The sequence below is a fragment of the Psittacula echo genome, assembly GCF_963264785.1.
Source record: "Psittacula echo genome assembly, chromosome: 6".
In the NCBI taxonomy this organism is placed as follows: domain Eukaryota; kingdom Metazoa; phylum Chordata; class Aves; order Psittaciformes; family Psittacidae; genus Psittacula; species Psittacula echo.
The window spans coordinates 62,988,519-63,008,799 of NC_137743.1; the positions used below are offsets into that span (position 1 = coordinate 62,988,519).

At 36.4% G+C, this 20,281-nt stretch overlaps 1 protein-coding gene across 1 annotated transcript in view; it reads right to left on the minus strand.

Moving 5' to 3' along the window:
* The window catches only part of KCNH7 (potassium voltage-gated channel subfamily H member 7), a gene marked incomplete at its 5' end in the record, with an annotated part of 242,614 nt that overhangs the window by 79,599 nt on the left and 142,734 nt on the right, over positions 1 to 20,281 (minus strand). Inside the window, one exon of the mRNA XM_080620270.1 lies at positions 2,305 to 2,733. Within this exon, the coding sequence (XP_080476396.1) occupies positions 2,305 to 2,733 (429 nt within the window). The remainder of the gene's footprint in view (positions 1 to 2,304; positions 2,734 to 20,281) is intronic.

The following is a 20,281-nucleotide window of genomic DNA, read 5'->3' on the forward strand; positions in this document are numbered from 1 at the left end:
GTTTTCAGTGGACTCGGGAAAAATCAGAATTATTAGGATCAGTAAACAAAATCAAAATAGAATGGAAAATATATTAAACTTCTTGCTTCCTTGTGTAGTAATTTAGCCCACGGGGGTAGTTTACTTTTGCTTTTTGTACTTTACTTTTACTTCGGTCTTTACATTCTCCAGCGCAGTATCTACAACTTCTGCTCAGAATCTTTGAGTCCAGAGAAGGTGACTTAGGCTGAATCTTGGTTGCCTAACTTGCAAGGATAATTTTTTAGCAACAATAGGGGTTTATGGCTCACTGTTGAGTAAGGCAAGCAGGACTTGCTGGCTAAATTTAAACATCTTTTCAGCATAAGGTGCCAAATTCTAATATGCTTGGAAGCAGATGGCAACAAGGATGGTTACTAATTCTAATGCAATTCTGACAAGATACTCTGTCCTGCTGTACTCTCTTAGAATGTGTATGTATGACCGAAACTTAGGGCCAAATGCTCTACTATTTTGTAGTTTATGCAGAATGAAGTCAGAGTGGCAGTGTTTTATCTATTTACACTGTAAATTATCACATTACATGAGAGACCATAGGAATTCAAATGAATTATTTACTCCTCATAGTAAAATTAATTTTCCTTAGTATTTAGCATTTGAAAAAACATTATTCAGTGAAATAAAGCTAGAAATTTTTGCTTCTTGATGCAGCTAGCATTAAATTATGTGGTGATTTTTGCATGAGCTTTGTACCACCATAACCAAAGAAACTTATTTTTACACTTTTTCATCATATAACTATATGAAGATTGAACAATTGAGAAGTGCTGTAATGAAAATAAGTTCTGAAAATAGAAATTGACAAAACAGATATCTTTAAATTTTTTTATTTGAATGTTTTTTTTATATATATATCTGGGTCAATTGAACCCAAGATAAAGCTTATGCAGTGGTCCAAAAGACATGCCAAGGTTCAACCCTCCACATCCTGATTTTTGAAATCTTGGCTTGAATGTGAACATGAAATATAGCAAAATGGTATGGTTTGAGATGGATTTAATTTAATTTTCGGGTTCATTTGAATTGACAAAAATCGGAGTCCAAAAGAAACAAAAATTAGAAAATATGTATTTAACTATTATATTTAACATAGGAAGAGTAACTGGAAGGAATAATTAGTTCTGCTATTCTAGGAGTTAATCTGGGTGGCAGAGAAACATTCGGACTTATATTTTAGGAGATGCACAGAAGCAAAGAGCCCTTAATGCAGATCTTCTGGAATGCAGGAGAACTCAAAGGAATTTTATACTTGCGGTCAATGTATAGGAAAAAAACAGGCAATCACTGAAAATGAAAATTCATTTTCTTGCTTATTTATGTATCTGCACACAGTCTTCCATGACATATATGTTTGAAATCTTAAAATACTCCCCATATATTTCTTGTCATCTAGCTTGAATAAAAATTACACAATTTGAGTCATTAGACCATCAGTAGCTGCTAAAGTATTGTATATGTGGCACTGTTTTGCACAAGCTAGTTTCAGAGGTGCCTCTCCATTCACAAGGCTTTCAAACCTCTGTTTGCTAAGCTGCTTTTCCAGGTTTCTCAAACTCCCCATCTCTAACAAGAAATCATGGACCACACTCCATGAGTTTGTATAATTAGGAGAGACAGTAGAAAAAGAAGACAGAGAAAACATCTTTGTAAATTTTGCTGATTGTAAGAACATATTAACACAAAGAGAAAATCACACTTAACGTGACTTTTGCACTAGAGTATTTTGCCATTTCATTAAGTATTTCACTAAGCATTACACAAAGTATTTCAGTGGAGTTGCTAAAGATATTTTGTCCAGTGTGAGAGAAAATCACATCTAAGTGTTGGATTGGTGAATATAAAATGTACACATTAGAGATTTAAGAAAAATAAACCATTCAATCTCTGAAGTAGTGTTTCATGCAGTCAAAGATAATCTAGTATATGAGATTATTGGACAGAACTATGCAAACAATTTTAACTTGATAACCTGATTTCCTCCCTTCCCTCTCCCCAATGCCAGTATTAGCTTTAGGAAGGTTGGGCCTTATTTTGTTATATTGCCATAGAGAAGGCAGATAGTACTGTGGGTAGCCCTTTGATTTCACTAGTCTGTATAGACATGAAAAGCAGTATTTAGTGTAAACAAAGCTGGTATATTTGGGACCTTAATATTTTTAGTGTGCCTTTGAATGTTACAGGTGATCATATTTAGTTTTGCTTACAAAATAATGATAATTTTTTTCTTAGTACATCAGGGAATACTAGATTGACTTTCTACCATACCTTCACTTGCATGACGGTCCCTAAAAATGTTCTTGGGATGGACATTAAAGCCTTCTATGTCATGTACTGAAGACGCTCGCCGTATGCTACAAATGCTTTCCTTTGATCTGGAATGGGTTAGCGGATTGCTTGTCTGTATCATATCAGGGTAAAGTCTGTCCCATTGCTGTTTAGGTGACGAATGGTCAAGAGGTCCTGATATATTAACCAAAGGTGAACATTTACTGGGTTGAATTAGTGCTTTTGTATCATCCACTTCTGAAGGACTACAGCTTTCTTTTGTAGGTGATTTAAAGTGCTTCATTGCCACTGAGTCATCGCTGTGCTTAGATGAATCGACTATCACTGCATCAGGATCTTCCTGTGGTAAAGACTGCTTTCGGTATGTTAAAAGTCTCAGTCCAGGTAACCGGAACCCAAAAAGTCTGCCTACATGTAAATACATAAAAAAGAAGAAAATATTACATTATTTTCTTGTCATGAAAATTGTCTTTTTTTCAAACACAGTCAGCATGCATAATAACAGCGATAAATAATTGACCTATTCCTAATAAATTACAATACTTAGCAATGGGATGTGTAAATATGGAAATATTATTTAGCTGTAAGTTTGTCACAGTCATAGTTTTAAAGGACTTAATATTTCATCAGACCAAAGTTACTGAACTCAGGATAAGGATAGTAGCATTGATTCTGCAGTCTGTTTTAAAAGAGAGAAGGTATCAGTTCTGATCGTCCTTTCTAAATTAAAAATCTATACATCTATAAAAGGCTGCTAGAACACATCAAACTACTCTTCTTGGTAGCTGTTGCCCTGTAATAGGTATTTGTGGACTCTGTTATTTGTGGAACTCTGTGTGCTTAAAAGTGAACTGCTGATTTATTTGCTACAAATTAATCAGGAAGATACTAGTATTAATCTTTCAGGGAAGAAAAATAAGTTGTGTAACAGTTTTATCTTAATCCTTTCCAATAGTTGCATCTTACAGTTGAATGAAATGTGTACTTTGAATGAGTTTAAAATGAAAAGTAAAGGAACATGCAGGAACAAAAAAATTGTTACACAGCTCTCAAGCCTCAGTTGCACTTATGTAATGCAATTATCTTTTGTATATTTGCATGAGAGTGGACTTAGTCGAGCTTGGTATATTGAACAGCAGGGTAGGCTATTCTCAATGTGTGGAAAACTAACAAACAACTTTGTGTGACCGTAGAATGGTTTGGGTTGGAAGTGACCTTAAAGATCATCTAGTTCCAATTGCCCTGCCATGGGAGGTAGTGGTAAGAAATATCACTAGCTGAGAGGAAGTGTAAAATATAGTGCAAAAAAAGAAAATATAGGGAAAGAACTGTAAAATCTACAGGTTATCTTTCATAAAAACCACGAGCCCAGATAGCAAATATTTTAAGGTATTGTGTAATACAACTCGCAGATGGAGGCACAGGGACTTCTGATGTACAGAAAGCATAGGAAAAAATTTGGAGAAAGAAATATTTTAAGAATTAACAAAATAAAATAATTGAAATTGCCAGATGTCATTGCATAAACAGTCTGACTTATATAATAACTTCTTGTCACTCAACACTGCTACATGAGTGTTTTGCACAGTGAATCAATAGCAACATTATTTCGCAGAGGACATTTTGAAATGTCTTCGTTTTCCCTCTTACTAGGATAAGGAATTCTGTTTCGGATAAGATTTAATTTTTTTTCAGTCAGTTTTAACCACCAGCATTTGTAACTTCATTAATATTTAGCAGTAAAACTTATCATCCCATACTGAAATGTTTTGAAAGTCTTTCATCGGTGCCTACGCCCAACAGTAAGTGTAGTGCAACTGATGACACACTTGAATCATTTAATATTTTAAAATGAATGTCCTATATATTTAGTATTTAATTTATTTTAAATTCTAAGTGAATGAAAGTGAGAATGCCCTGCACTTGTTAAAGGAAAACCTGTGTAAGAGCTAAAGTTGCTATACTACCTGACTCCACAGGTCCATCTAGTACACTGTTTAAGAACTACTACATTGCGTTATTTCTCCCAGTAAAATTATTCAGTTTCTGTCTATCTGCAGTTCAGAAACTTTCTGAGCCAGATATTGTGTTGGAACTGAATGTTTGGTGTACCTTACATGATTTTGTTTCAGTGCTTTTGAAACACAGTTGTACTTTGACCTGCAAAGGATCCTATGGGAAATGGTTCCATAATTTTTGGCATTCCTTTGTGAAAAAGTACTTCCCCTTGCTTGCTCTAAACCTGTGGCCTTGGTGGTTCTTATGATAAGGAAAATAGCTATTAATTGCTCCCTTTTTATAGTCTCAGTAATGTTTATAGCTTTTTATATATCTGTTGCCTTCCTCTTTGTATACCTCTTTTCCAAGCAGAAGAATGCTACTGTAACTGTATTGTGTACTTCTGATCATCCTTCGCACTCTTCTTACTTCCTTTTCATTTCTAATGCATGCAATTTTGATAGTGACCTGAGCTACTTCCAGACTTCGGATCAATGCAGTGACATAATGGCTTTTTGTTTTGATCTTAGTTGCTTTCCTTGTAATTTCTAATATTTGATTGCCTTTTTGAGTTACCTTCCTAGCCTGTGCTGACTTAAGATACTTTCACAACTGAGAGATTTCTTTCTTGATTGGTAAGAGATAATTTAGTCTCTATTATTAGTCTGTATTAGTCTATTATTAGTCTGTAAAAAAATCTGTTTCTTGTTTTAACACTTGGCCACTCAGTATCATAGGATATGTCTGTAAATCTCATATCATATTCTGAATAATTTTGTAGTATCTGCAAACATTCTTCCCTCACTGCTTGCACATTTTTTATCCAAGTAATTAAAAATGTATTAAATAATAGAGAACCTGTGAGAGTCTACTTGTAACACCTCAGTATTTAGAAATCTGGCCATTTATTTCCACCCTTTCCTCCCCTACTTTAAAATATAAATCCATGTAGCAATTTTTCTTTTTTTTTTTTCCTGACAGCTTCTGAAAAAGCTTGTTGAATTCCAGTGTTTAGCATTGAATCTATTGCTCCAATGCATGTACATGCAAACAGTACAGCAGACAAGAAAACTCTGTGACATAAAATCAGAGTCATGCATGTTTTAAACAGCAGCTAGAGGTGCCAGTTTTCAGTTTGCATAGTGGTAATCAGCAGAGTGCAGTTTGGGAACACGTGTATTTCTTTTACTTCCTAAGTATACTTTAACAAATTGCTTAAAATTGAAATTAGTAAAGTACATAAAAAAAAAATCTATCATTTTTAAATGCATGTAGAATTGAGTTGTAAAGAAGTTTATAAATCAATTTTGAAAGCTTATTGCATCAGAAGTGAAACAAATACTTTAATTCTTTTTTCATCAATTACATTGAACTTCTTAAAAATGCCATTCATAAGGTTTTCTGGCATTAGACACCATTAAAGGCTTTTTGCTGGCACTCTGTTTTAGTCATATTCATGGTGGTGCAGATGGTCTTTTCTGCTTCACCAAGTTAATATGACCATGTTGTACTGCATTACTGATTTAGCTGTCTAACTGCAGTTCAGCTGGAAAGAATACTCAGTGAGAATTTTGCTTCTTGCTAAGACTCTTGGGCATGAAATAGAAAGCTTAAATGAGCTGTTCTTTTTTAACTGTAATAAATGGTCTTAAAGTTAAAACCCTTATTTCTGTTTTCTAATTTGAATATGCTTGAGAGAAGGAGTACTGTTATTCTTCTTCAGTGCATAGATAATGAGCTACATGATGTGTTGGAAATTCAGCTCTCTCCTGCAGTACTGCAGCTAAAACTACCAGGAGGCCCACTCAGAATTTGTCTGGTTTACATTACACTTCCTTGCTCTGTACAGTAATATTACAATTTGTCAAGAAGAAAATCCATGGCCTTAGGCCTACTATCTCAGTACATACTAGAAAGGTAAGTGGAAGCTTTCCTGGTATATTGAGTATGGGGTAAAATCTTTTGTTTGAAAGTGGACAACCCCTGCTTTGTGTAGGTATGATATCAGAGCAGATTTATCTTGGCTTACAATACTAAAACGTTTTTGAGATGCATTTGCCATAAATATACAGATAATGTTACATTAAAATCCTTATGTTGTATTGAAGTTGAAGACTAGATTGCCAAGTTCTTCTTAGTGCTGAGTCAGAAATTTGTATAATAGCGGCTTGCTAAGAGCAATTGAAGAAAGTAGTTGAATCTGAGTCACAATTCCAGGCTTATGTTCCACCTCCTCCTTTCAAACCTTGCTTCACTGAATAAGTAATTTGCAAATGAGTTAATCTGTTAGCTGCATTTATTCTTTGTGCTATCTCAGCTAAACCTTAGAGTTTCTAAATAGTAGAACTCAGTCCAAAAATATACTGCAGATAAAAAAGGACACTTCTAAACTGTTTGCAGACATATCTCCAAAGTCCCAAATTCAAATTGACTTTTCTTGCCTCCTGAAAGAGTTTTTTTATTTCTATTTCATTTTTGGGGAGATCAAAGTAGAAGATATTCATAATAAATAAAATGTTTTGTTTAATAGTTTTGTGAAAAAGTGTAGGAAAAGCCCCATCTTTATAAGAAAAAATAATAGCCTTGCTTTTCCATAAGTATTGAAATGGGAAATGTTAACATTGATGGAAAATTGCAATTCTTAAACACTATATACCGTCATACAGAATTTTGTAAGAGTGAAAAAAATGACAGTTGAACCCAGGACAGTTCCAAAAGACCTTATTAACAGTTATGATCATGTTTACAAATTTCCTGCCACATCAATACAAATTCATTTTGAAAGTGGGGTATTCCAGTAAAAACATATATGAAGATTTTTTTAGTAGCCCAATATATTTGCATGGCAAGTTAATCCACTATATGTTCTGTGCAAGCATTTTGTAACAAGGAAGGGAAATGATATTTGGTCTGAATATTGCCTTGCTACAGTGAAGGTACTGCTCAAACTTCTAGTGATAAAAAATGGATACTTACATACTAGACACAGTGGCAAAGTCGGAGAAATGCCTACAACCAAGAGAGCTGTACTTTCACTACATTTTCTTTAGTATTTTTAGGACTACTGGTAGATGCTGTGTGCTATCCCATATTCTGTTTCGGCCATGTCAATGTATATGGGATTCCTGATTTCCTATCCTGACCACTGCAGAAAGGTAGCCCTAAGAGACAGCAGCTGGGAAGTCATGATGGCTCCTCAAAGAATTGCTCAGCCTTTTTTTGTAGCATCTCTAGTAGCGTTGTTACTTTCATGATGATGCAAAGAAGTACCCAGAAACCAGTATCTGAAGCTGCTTTTAGCTAAGTCAAGTCTATTAGACTCTCAAGCTTCTCTAGATTTAGACTTTCAAGAATCAAATGCACTCAAATGCACAAAAAGTTTGTAAAAGATAAATTAGGTGAAATGTAGAAACTGTCAGAAATGTTTCCTGCTATGACATGCCACTTGTTCTAGGCTAAGAATTAACCCAAACTCTGTGTTGCCCATGTGCCAGTACAACCTGTTAACCGTGCTAGAATGTCGAAGAAAGTCAAGTCTTAGATAGTTTTATCACAGTGGATGACTGGTTTGGTTATAATATGAAACACTACTAATTTTTTAGCATAAAACGTTACTTTTTAATATGTAAGATTAAAGAATGCAACACACATATTCACAAAGATCAACTTATTCTAGATAGAGACAGATTTCCTTGACAAGGGCATGTAAAGCAGGTTGATTAGGGCAGACTATCCCCCAAAGCATGGGCTAATTCAACAATACTTTTGTTCTGAAACTTCCGCAAACAATGAGCAAAATTACGTTCACAAAGGGGGCACGAGTCAGCTCTTTGCTGAAAGGTTTTCTGACAACTGAATGTCTACTGTCAAGGAATTTCAGGATCTAGTTTATCAGAAATATAGACACAGGCAATTACTAAATTGCTGCTCAAAGACTTGGAAATACCATCTAACAACTCATGCAACAGATTGAAGGAAACAATTGCTTTTGAGAAATGGAATCCCTAAATGGTGACAGTCTAAAATAGCAGCAAATACTTGCATGTACTGTATGCAAACACTGAGGCAAATGATACTGCCTTATTTTCTGCCTGGGCTCAGGGGGTCTTAGGACAAAGAATTACAGCAAGAGCCAATTGCGGGGTTTTTTTTTCAGTTCTTTCCCCCCAAATGCAGAGAAGCATATAGAAGCGGGTCATTTTCTTGCTTTGCAAGATCATGAAAATTATGATGTGATTATGAAATGTGGTACTACATCATTCCAAATCTTCATTTCTTTTCAGACAGGAAAGGGAAAGTACATCCAGTTATTAACTTTATAAGTTCAAATTTGTAATTCTCAGATACTGCATACACACTTTTTTCTTAATCTTCTGGTATGGTCTAATTTTGGCCACTTCAGTTCTTTCAGTTTTCTCTGAAATTTAAGGTTGCACTTGAGTTTTATCAGTAACAGCAATCTTCTTTATATTCCCTTATAAGTGAAAAAGTGGTTTTATCTCTATGCTGGTGATGGCACATTTTTGTCTTCAGGCTATGCTTCTCCTAAGAGGAGAACAGCTAAGAGAATAATATGGTTCGAGATCCTCCTGTCTACACATAGGCCTCTGAGGCAGCCTGTCAAAACATGAAAGGAAGGGAATGAAGTCTATGGCTAGAGGTAGGGCTATGCTGTGTGTGGTTGACCAGTGAATTTAGTCTGAACAACATGCTCAAGGTCTCCCTCAAAAGACAGAATGGTTATATCCTTGGATGTTAATATGAACCTGTACATTTACTTGTCGGGTCTTCTTCCCAGATATTACTGGATAGAGTTATTACTTCATTGAATCTTGTTTGTTATGTTAAGATTATAGAAGTTACAGTGTTTTTGTAAAAAGCCATAAGAAAAAAGAATTTTTGGTCCCTTTAAGAAGAGATTTTACTTCTTGCATTTTTATTTCTTAGACATAATCAAAAGTGGAAAAGAAGAAAAAGGTAAATAACTGTAATGAAATAAAATAGCAAGCATTACAACAAATATTATATGCAAAAAAATTAGGTATCTCAGTATTTTACTGTCTTGCTGAGAATATGGTGGGTTTTTTGGTAGCTCAAAAAAAAAGAATTCATTCCATCTATTAAAACAAGTTCTCAAGAAATTCTCAACCCTTCATCACCTTGGTTGCCAGGCTTCATAGAATAAGAAAAATATTGCTTTTGTCTGAGACAGGAAGCCTGGAGAAGTTATCTTTATCTTTTAACACTGAATTTGTATAACGGTACCAAATTCTGAAGTGTGTTTTGTCTCATATTGATTGAATTTTTTTTTTATGCTCTGCATACAAGAACTTTCAGTGATAATAAGCTGAAAAGCATCACTACATTTGGATTTTATATGTCATATAATTATACTAAATTTAATAGTTTTGCTCTTATATCTATAGTTTTGCAGAAATAAGTATTCAGAGAGTGGGAGCAAGAGCCATATTTTGACTTGCAGTATTCTAGAGTTACATAAAATGTAATGAGATCTTGAAATAATAGAACCAGAACAAAGCAATAAGAGGACTTTAGTAGACAGAATTTTAGAAGATAGATTTACCTGAAGAAGAGCCACTCGAAAGGTTGTTACCATCTGAAATACAATTAAACTAGATTTACAAAAAGCTTTAGCTTAAAAAGACACAGATTCAAAACATAAACAGACTATTAAGAAAAGTTGGTAGAATATAAAATTTTCCACACATTTTAGAAGCAAATTCAGGTAGTTTGATTGTGATCTGCAGAAGGATTGTTCTAAAAGCACATTGCCTTTTTATCTGGAAAATTTAATAACTATTCCATTAAGAAGTACTTTGATAATTACCAATTTTGTTGCGTAGATCAATATATGTTTCCAATTACCGAGTTTTAAAGTTGGCTAATGTTTCAGGCTGAAAACTAAAGAAGGTGCATCCAGACTAACATGCTATTTCTCATGAAATGGAACCTCTTCCGATTTCTTAGTGATAATTTCTTTGCTAGGAAATGCCAATTTTGTTTGGAAGAAACTTATTGAAAAGTTGAAAAATTCATAATCTCCTTAAGAAGAACAGACTATTCACTGACACTTTTACAGAGTATGACATTAGAGAAGTTCCATGTTCCTGATAAGGTTCATATATTTCATGACCTTATGGAAATAACTCAGACTACACATCTCTGCCAATTGCTTTCAGGTCTTTGAAGTGCTCAAGTTGCCTGGGTGTTATGCTTTTGTGTAATAATGGTAGGAATCTATGCTCGAGAAATGAGATGCAGTGGTAGTAAATCCCCTTATTTTTATCTATAGATCTATTCTTGCCTTAAAATAATGTCTACTTCCTGTTCAATAATATAAATAACAAAATATACTCCTTATGACCAGTGTCCATCTGAAAGCTGCTTAAATCCATTTAATTATTTTTTTCTGCTTCCTATTAGAGTCCTCTTTGTCTAAGCTTGAGATAGCTTAATTGTTTTAATTTCTCCCTCTTCAAGGTTAAAATCTCTAACTCAATTTCAGAAGAGCACAAATGTGTTAAGTTTTCTGTGCTAGTCCTTATTATGAATAATAGAGACATATGTCTCTCTCATCTGTCAGAGAATGACGTAAAATTCACTGCCTTTATACTTTCCTGAGGGCATGTATTATAATGCGGGATGACTTTTCAAAATCATTATCCTAGCCTTCAAGCCACCTCACAGAATACACCAGTTTTAAATGTCCTGGAAAGAACAGGTGGATAGGAGACCTCTTAAAGATTAATAAAAATATAGAACTGGAAGAAATCTTCTGTATCTAGTTCAATCTAAGACTCTTTATCATACTCACTTTTCATACTTACTATGTATTTATTCAAACAGGAAAATGAAAATTTGCAGGGTCTCTGCATAGCCAAAGCATTGTCAGCTTGTGTTCCTTATCCTGCTCAATGGGCACAAGTCAGCTCCACTGAAGATGACTGAAAGCTTGGTCAATTCCTCTTTTGGGTTTGTAATCTTTTTAAGCAGAGATTGCTTTTTTACTGAATGTTTGTACAAGATATAGTGCAGTAGCTCTGTGATCCTGGCTGGGAGAGGCTGTAATGCACATAGCTAATTGCAGTTGTTGAACAGAATCCAGGGAGGCTTCCTTTCTAATCTGAGCCCCAACAGTAACCAACATGAGTAAACAGAAATATAGCCACCCCACTTGTATTTCTGTCTGTAAAATTCAACTAATAGAATTCATTTATCTTAATGGCTGATCTGTTAATTAGGCTGTTAGGTATTTGTGGAGCACTGAAGGTGAGACAGAGGTTCTTCTGTCTTTTACTGGTGATTGCTGTTTGGCTATATTCCTTTGCTAAGAGTTCAACACAGTCTCAGTTTACCTAGCATTCACTGTAATTTACCTTGGAGACAAATACACATATTGACACTGGGGTTGTCAGAACTATTCTGCTGGTTGGCTAGATAGAAACCTTTGTCCTCCTGGACACAATTTTTCTCGACTAGCCCTCACTTATGATGAATTTGTTCCCTGTGGTGCAGCTAAAAATAAGACCTTGAACAAATTCCTCATTACATTTTGGGCAAAGTCAGGGGATTACTATAGCTTATACATGTCATGTTCTATGTGGCAAACTTGTATGCCTCAAACGATATACAGTATTTCATGACAACATTGTTTTCCAGATATGTTTAGAAAACAATATATGCTTGCTTCTCACTAAATTGCTATGCTTACTTATGTGGCAAAGTGCGCTGCACAGAGGAAAGCAAACACTGTTTATTGGGTTAACTCTTTGAATTAAAGGCCTGATTTTCATTTCAGATGTGCTTGCTTTATTTGTAACTTCAGTGGATTCAGTGATCTCTAATCCCAAGATATAACTCTATTTCTGGGACCAGGAGAGAGGCAAACTTGTTAAAGTGTAAGCACCTTAAAAAATCTTACTGCTTGGAAAGTTTTTAGCTATTTTAAGAATATTATTAGCCTGCTCATTTTGTTTGAGCCTTAACCAAAAAGTATGCGTTTATTGGATGTATAACATCCTTTCATTTCCTTTAGAGGAAAAAACCTGAGAAATTATTCCAGGGTGTCTTTAATAGTCTCATAGATTTTTGAAGTGAGAAAATGATAAGACAATCCTCAAATATCCCTCTCTGGCAGAATGCAATTATATGCTTAATCAAATAACTTCTGGGCTTTCTCCCATGAGATAATGAACACTGAGTTTGGGAACCAGTAATAGCTTATAGGTTCGTACTTCTAGCTAGTCATAATGTTTTGAAGTTAATTGAATAAAACTTGTGATAAAGTTGCCTCATCTGACTTTAGCTATTTTAACCTACATATTAATAGGAGTTTTGCTTCAGACAGGACTTGAGTAAATGCTAGGAAAAGCACTTATAGGTCAATAAAAAACAGCAGTCTTTGAAGACAAATCAGAATTAAAGTTCCAAGAGATTCTTCTCATCTTCTGCATGTGTACATTAGAACCCCACAAATGGTCTACTTTGACTAGAAAATTTGCAGTTACGTTCTTCATTTTGAAGTCAGTATCCTTAAATCTATGACTTTCTGTCAATGTAAAATGGTTGCTTATTTTCTCTGTGTTCATTCTGTGTTATGATTAATGTTGATATTTTACAGTTACTAGCTTTACAGGCACAAAGTGCTTGACAGCTCTGAAGAAGATAATCAGGTGCCAGTAGCAAATATTAATTCATACCACTCATTCTGTAAATTTATGTAAAAATTCCTCATCAAATTAGTGGAGTAGATGAACATGTTAGGTTGGAATGCTTGACAGATTTGGGAATAAAACTGGACACTTACATTCCCTTTCCTCAGTAGATAATTTAAAAACCATATTTATATGCAGGAGTTATAGTAGCTTAACATTTTATACTAAAGCGTTTAATGAAGTCTGTACAACACATTGTACAGGGATTCTTATCTGATTTTGGTTAATAACTGTTACTATATACAAATTTAAATTATAATTCAGTAGTGTGCACATAGTTTTTTGCTAAACCAGTATAAAATCACATCTCTTCTTAATTTAGTATTTTTCAGTGAGTCTAACAGGAAGGAGTTCTCTTTTTGTCTTGCTAGATATTATATAAGCATGTTATACAACTTCAGCAAACTATTAGATTCATGAAAATTTATAAACAAAAATTTTGGGAATAATTTTTTATCATCATAGTGACAATCAAGCAAATGTTAGTATCTTATCAGATGTTGCAGAGAACAGTCCATAAGAACTGCTATAGTATGAGTTAAATCCATTAGGGTTTTACATAGGCCCCAAAATAGGGCTTATGTATGTTAAAGCTTTTGATTTAAACACTTTAATATGCTAAACAAAAATAGTTCCACTTGAAAAAACAGTATTTCTCTCTTTAAGCATTTCACAGATGAAGTGAGGTGGGGTAAAGTTAGTGTTTTCATCTTTGGGTACAGATGTTAATTTCTGGAATTATAAAACATTTACACAATCTGAGAAAAGCCAGTGTAAAAAGTAAAGTTATTAGGAAAGACTTAAAATAAGACTGAATAGAATTCTCGTATCTGGAAATGAGACAAAATTTAGAAAGAGTGATTGGATGATGAATGGACACCTGTAGCGGAAATTACTTTCTGTAAATCTCACTTTAACTGCACATTGTACAAACACATCCTCATTGGAGAAGATGATGTTATCCAGCCATGGAGTAAGTGCTTACAGAAGACATTTCCTCATCTCTCTGGATATAAAGATGGAAGAGGCATAATATTAAATAGATTTAGTTAGAAGTTTAAGTGAATAGATGCTACAAATGTCTGGGGATTTTTTTCGCAAAAAAGAATTATATTTGAACAAGTGCTTCCTTTGTTTTACTAGTAAAATGGCATACATTAAAAACCAGAATTGTGGCAAATCACAAAAGCAGTGAAACAGAAAAGAGTGAAAAATCAGTTGGCTGTGACTTAGTAGTTCTTTACAGACTTGGTGCATGCTAGGATTTTCCAAAATTTAGCTATTTGATTATAGTCAAACTAGTCAGACTGCCATAGAGAACTGATGATAAATTCTTTAAGGGAAGAATAAATGGTACAAAAGGATCAATGGTACAAAAAGTACAAAAGGATCAACTGAAAGGATTTTTACATTGCTATTGTGAAGAAATCTTCACTTTTCACATTATTGCCTATTCAGCTTTTTGGTGTATAAGATAGGAGCTCTTAAGCACCAGACTAGAAAGAACTATTTTTATACTCAAATGTGGTCATTAAACTCCTGGCAGCATACTGTTGTTTTTTTTTTTAATAATCTATTATTATCATAATCTGCCAAGTCCAATGCAGAATCAAAACCTAGCTGTGTTAGCCATCATAATAGCCAACATAAAAAGAAGACAGGCTTCCTGTCCTAAAGAGCTTACAAACACTGTTTAAAGATCTGTCAGTATTCAGCTGGTAACTTTTTCATTTTCTGCCTATCCAGAACTAAATGTAGTCTCTGAGCATAACTTAGCACATTTCAGTTGCCTTCTGTAGGTCTTTAATTTGTTCAGAGGGCCCTCAGCCCTTTTACAGTTTGGAATCCCTCTTGTCTGCTTAGAATGCTATGGATAGCATGAAATGCTTCTTTCTTGCACTGTGTTAGACTTCAGTCATGAGGAGCACTGTGGTAAGCAGTCTTATTCAAAACTGTTTGCTACAGCTAGCAGTATAGATGCTTTTAGAAAAAGGAAAGCTTTTTCAAAGTTACACTTGATAAATTTGATGTCAACTCTTAATCAATTAGAGGAAGAATGACACTATGGAAGTGTTATCTTATTTTCTAGAGTCAGGAAAATAACTATAATCTTTTTGTTTTGTGTTCACTTTTTGGTCTTCTCTCCTGCAACCTGACTCAGTCATTTTTATTTGCTCTCATGTTGGAAACGCACTTTAACATGAGAAAACTCCATCTGAGGAGCTCTGGAAGAAATTTCTTTTGATCTGTGTACTTTGGGGTAGTAGATGGTAATGCAATCTGAAATCTTTTCTCTTTTGTCATTAGCTATTGCTTGGCTGTTTATCAGAGATGTATTGCATTTGCTATATGGCTGGTTCTCTCTATTTTTATCCGCTAAATTGGCACTGGATTTGAAAGGATTTTGTTTCTTTGCTTCTCTCCGACTTCTCCCATGAACCAGTCCCCATCACTGTCCCTTTTGCGTGTGATCCAATGAAAAAAGATCATCTGCTTTACCTGCTGATGTATGTTCCAAATAAAGTAAGATGAGGTAAAACTAACTTCCTTCTAGATGATATGTGACGTTCCAGGGCAGCCTTGGTTGCAGTGACCATGAGATGGTCGAATTCGAGATCCTCAGGACAGTGAGAAGAGTGTGCAGCAAGCTCACTGCCCTGGATTTCAAGAGAGCAGACTTTGGCCTCTTCAGGAACCTGCTTAGTAAGGTTCCATGGGATACAGCCCTAGAGGGCAGGGGAACCCAAGACTGCTGGTTGATATTCCAGGATCACCTGCTCTAAGCTCAGCAGTGTTGCATCCCAACTAGAAGGAAGTGCAGCAGGAGGGCCAGGAGACCTCCTTGGATGGATAAAGAGCTGCTCAGGAAAATTCAAAGGAAAAAAGAGGCTTATAGAAGGTGTAAGCAAGGACAGGCAGCCTGGGAAGAATACAGGGATGTTGTCCGGGAAGCTAGGGACCAGGTTAGGAAAGCTAAGGCCCAGTTAGAATTGAACTTGGCTAGGGATGTTAAGGATAACAGGAAGGGATTCTATAGGTACGTAGCAAGTAAAAGACAGACTAGGGACAATGTAGGCCCCCTTCGGAAGATATCGGGAGAACTGGCTACCCAGGATTTGGAGAAGACTGAGGTTCTTAATGACTTCTTTGCCTCGGTCTTCACTGGCAAAGTCTCTGACTGCACCGCCCAAGTCTTGGAAGGCAGATGCAGGGACTGTAAGAATGAAGACCCTAGGCCCACTGTAGGAGAGGATCTGGTTTGAGACCATCTTAAAAACCTAAATGTACACAAGTCCATGGGACCTGACGAAATCCATCCGTGGGTCCTGAAGGAGCTGGCGAATGAAGTTGCAAAGCCACTGGCCATCATATTTGAAAAATCATGGCAGTCAGGTGAAGTTCCCAATGACTGGAAAAAGGGAAATATAACCCCCGTTTTCAAGAAGGGGAAAATGGATGACCCGGGGAATTACAGACCAGTCAGTCTCACCTCTGTGCCTGGCAAACTCTTGGAGCAGATTCTCCTGGAAGGCATGCTAAGGCACATGAAAAACAAGGAGGTGGTTGGTGACAGCCAGCATGGCTTCACTAAGGGGAAACCCTGCCTGACTGATTTGGTGGCCTTCTACGATGGGGCTACAGAACTGATGGACAGGGGCAGAGCAGTTGACATCATCTGTCTGGATTTGTGCAAAGCATTCGACACTGTCCCACATGACATCCTTGTCTCTAAATTGGAGAGACATCAATTTGATGGGTGGACCACACGGTGGATAAAGAACTGGCTGGATGGCCACACGCAAAGAGTTGTGGTCAATGGCTCGATGTCCGGCTGGAGAGCTGTTACGGGTGGTATCCCTCAGGGATCGGTGTTGGAACCGGTCTTGTTCAACATCTTTGTCGGTGACATGGACAGCGGGATTGAGTGCACCCTCAGCAAGTTTGCCAATGACACCAAGCTGTGTGGTTCAGTTGATACGCTGGAGGGAAGGGATGCCATCCAGAGGGACCTCGACACGCTTGTGAGGTGGGCTGATGCCAACCTGATGAAGTTTAACCATGCCAAGTGCAAGGTCCTACACCTGGGTCGGAGCAATCCCAGGCACAGCTACAGGTTGGGCAGAGAAGAGATTCAGAGCAGCCCTGCAGAGAAGGACTTGGGGGTGTTGGTCAATGAGAAAATGAACCTGAGCCAGCAGTGTGCGCTCGCAGCCCAGAAAGCCAACCGTATCCTGGGCTGCATCAAGAGGAGCGTGACCAGCAGGTCGAAGGAGGTGATCCTGCCCCTCTACTCTGCTCCCGTGAGACCTCACTTGGAGTATTGTGTGCAGTTCTGGTGTCCTCAACAGAAAAAGGACATGGAACTGTTGGAACAAGTCCAGAGGAGGGCCACGAGGATGATCAGGGGACTGGAGCACCTCCCGTATGAAGACAGGCTGAGAAAGTTGGGGCTGTTCAGCCTGGAGAAGAGAAGGCTGCGTGGAGACCTCACAGCAGCCTGCCAGTATCTGAAGGGGGCCTACAAGGATGCTGGGGATGGACTCTTCATCAGGGACTGTAGTGACAGGACAAGGGGTAATGGGTTCAAACTTAAAGAGGGGAAGTTTGATTGGATCTAAGGAAGAAATTCTTTACTGTGAGGGTGGTGAGTCACAGGAATGGGTTTCCCAAGGACGCTGTGAATGCTCCATCCTTGGCGATGTTAAAGGCCAGGTTGGATGAGGCCTTGGGTGGCATGGTTTAGTGTGAGGTGTCCCTGCCCATGGCAGGGGGGTTGGAACTAGATGATCTTAAGGTCCTTTCCAACCCTAACTATTCTATGATTCTATGATATGCTATTTGCCTTGTGGTGAGAACATGACTTAAAAACCATGGTTTTGCTTGTAAACAATCCACCCTTTTTTGTGACGTTTGTTGCTTATTGGTCTCTCTCTGCCTTTTCTAAATTCCAAGGCTTTTGTTTGTTTGGTTGATTGGTTGGGTTGTTTTTGTGATTCAAATCTACCATTGGACTGTAATCAATATCTTGCAGCTATTTCTACATTTTTTGCACAGGTTTTCCTCTTTCTTGAGAATTCTCTCTGCCAAGAAGAATTCTGGGCTTTGTAGCATATTTTGTATCACCATTCTTCCTATCCTGCCCACACAACAGTCTGCTCTGAAACCGTAAGCAACTAGGTAGGAGTAAGAGCAGCCATTTGCCTGCTCTAGTTTCTGCCAGTTTCTGGCATCTGGCTGTACCCACTAGCAGAAAAATGGTTCAAGTCACCTCTCTTTGCCTCCTTTTGCACCTTGATCCTTCTCTATTATGCACTGAGCTTGGAGCCCCAGCTATTCTTTTTTCATGAACTCTCAGCAAGGAAATCCTCTATCTATGTCAGGAGTAAATACTGTAAACGAAGAGAGGATGTTTTAAGTGCTTTTTTTTGCAGATGTCCTCTTTAGTGGCTTTTCACTTTAAAATACGGCAAGTGACAACACTTGAAAATGTACAGTGATGTTTCATACATAGCAGCTCTTTTTCAGGACACAAAGTTCTTCAGCCCCCAACTGGTATTTTACCTTCTACTTTGTCAATAATAAAATAAACCATATTAAGTATGGAACAGCTGAACAATTTATTTTTTTTTTTAATCTGGGAAGTAAAACGTTCAAAATTCACAAAATCATAGCATCCTGAAATAGAGTATGAGTGGGATTTACTTGATATATTTTTTATATTTTTTTTCTCTGACGCAATTTTATTATTTTTCTGATAATAATTAGCAGAATTTTTTCCAATAACTTTACTACAAAAATAAAAATGTGTTCTTTATATCTCAAGAAAAATTAAAAATACTGCTGTATTGGTTCTTAAAAAACCCCAACCAAAAAAAAAAAACCCAAACAAACCAACAAAACCTCCCCTACAAAACAGAATAAGAAAATGAAGTATAAAAGCACAAGATTATAAATATGCATTGTAAAGAATATTTTCAAAGGCTCTTTGAAATCATGTGATACTTGGTGAACAATAATTATCTTCATACTGCTAGTTTCCAGCAATGGAAATTTTCTTTTCCACAGTATTATATTGACTGCCATTGTAGGGTTATACAGACATAAGTGGAGGGACTTTGGCCCATCTGGAGTGATTCAGTCAGAACTCTCTCTCCATGCTTAATGAAAACAATATTTTTTAGTATCACCATTAGTCATAGAAATAAATCGCAATTTTTTAAAAATGTGAATGATGGGGGGACTTTTTCTTTATGCATTTTTTCAAAAGTCGCAGAGCTTTGAGTGAGATCCTGTGCATTTTGTCCAGAAGATATAGTGCAGAATGTCCAGATTATGAAGAATGGCAAAGACCGCTTTCAACATAAGGAACCTGGTAGTAGTGTTATATGCACAGCTACAGGCTTCCTCCTTACAGTCTTCTCAACATAACTTGCATGTCATCACTTCAGGTAGCACAGCGCTTACATCGAGAAAATTCTCCCCTCGCTTCTTGCAGTGAAGATCATACTGGTCTTTGTCTCCTATCTAGAGAAAGCTGAAGTGTTGATATAACAATCAGCAAGTTAGGTTCCAGATCCCTTTATCGTACTAACGTTAAAGATTATTACATTGTTAAAAGGTATTTTCCAACTGTTGCTGAGCCAGCCAGGGGAGAGTGTTAATGCTCACCATAAGAGCATGCTGTGCTTTACTAAGAGCTTGTACAAATGGGGATATGTCCTGGTAAATCTTGTCATGGGAGCAATTATGGGAGTGCAGATGCAAAGCAGAAGGATCATGTGCTGTTTCTGCACAAAGTGAAGGTCAGGAAAAGAGCACACATTCTGCAGATAGTGTGACAGGACGCTGCACAGTGTATCTATGTAAGAAGTTGACTTTGTTTTGTGCAGAGTTTTCTGATTTTGACAATACTTAATGTTCCAGAGTAGAACTGAAACAAAAGCATTTGCTATAACCAAAAACCCCCACATCCTTAAAGCTAATTTAAATACTTTGGTTAAATAATGTGGTAAAATCAGAATGTTTATGTTTTAACTTGTTTTTCCACATGATTTATATTTTCTAGTCTTATTTTATCACACACTCCACCAACTATTTTTAATCAGAAGGAAGATAGAAATAGTCAATTCTGAATAAGCTAAGGTGAAATACTTGGGCAGTATCATAATGATTTTTTTTTTTTCAATTTTCCATTCAGAATAATTTATGTCAAGGGTAATGTA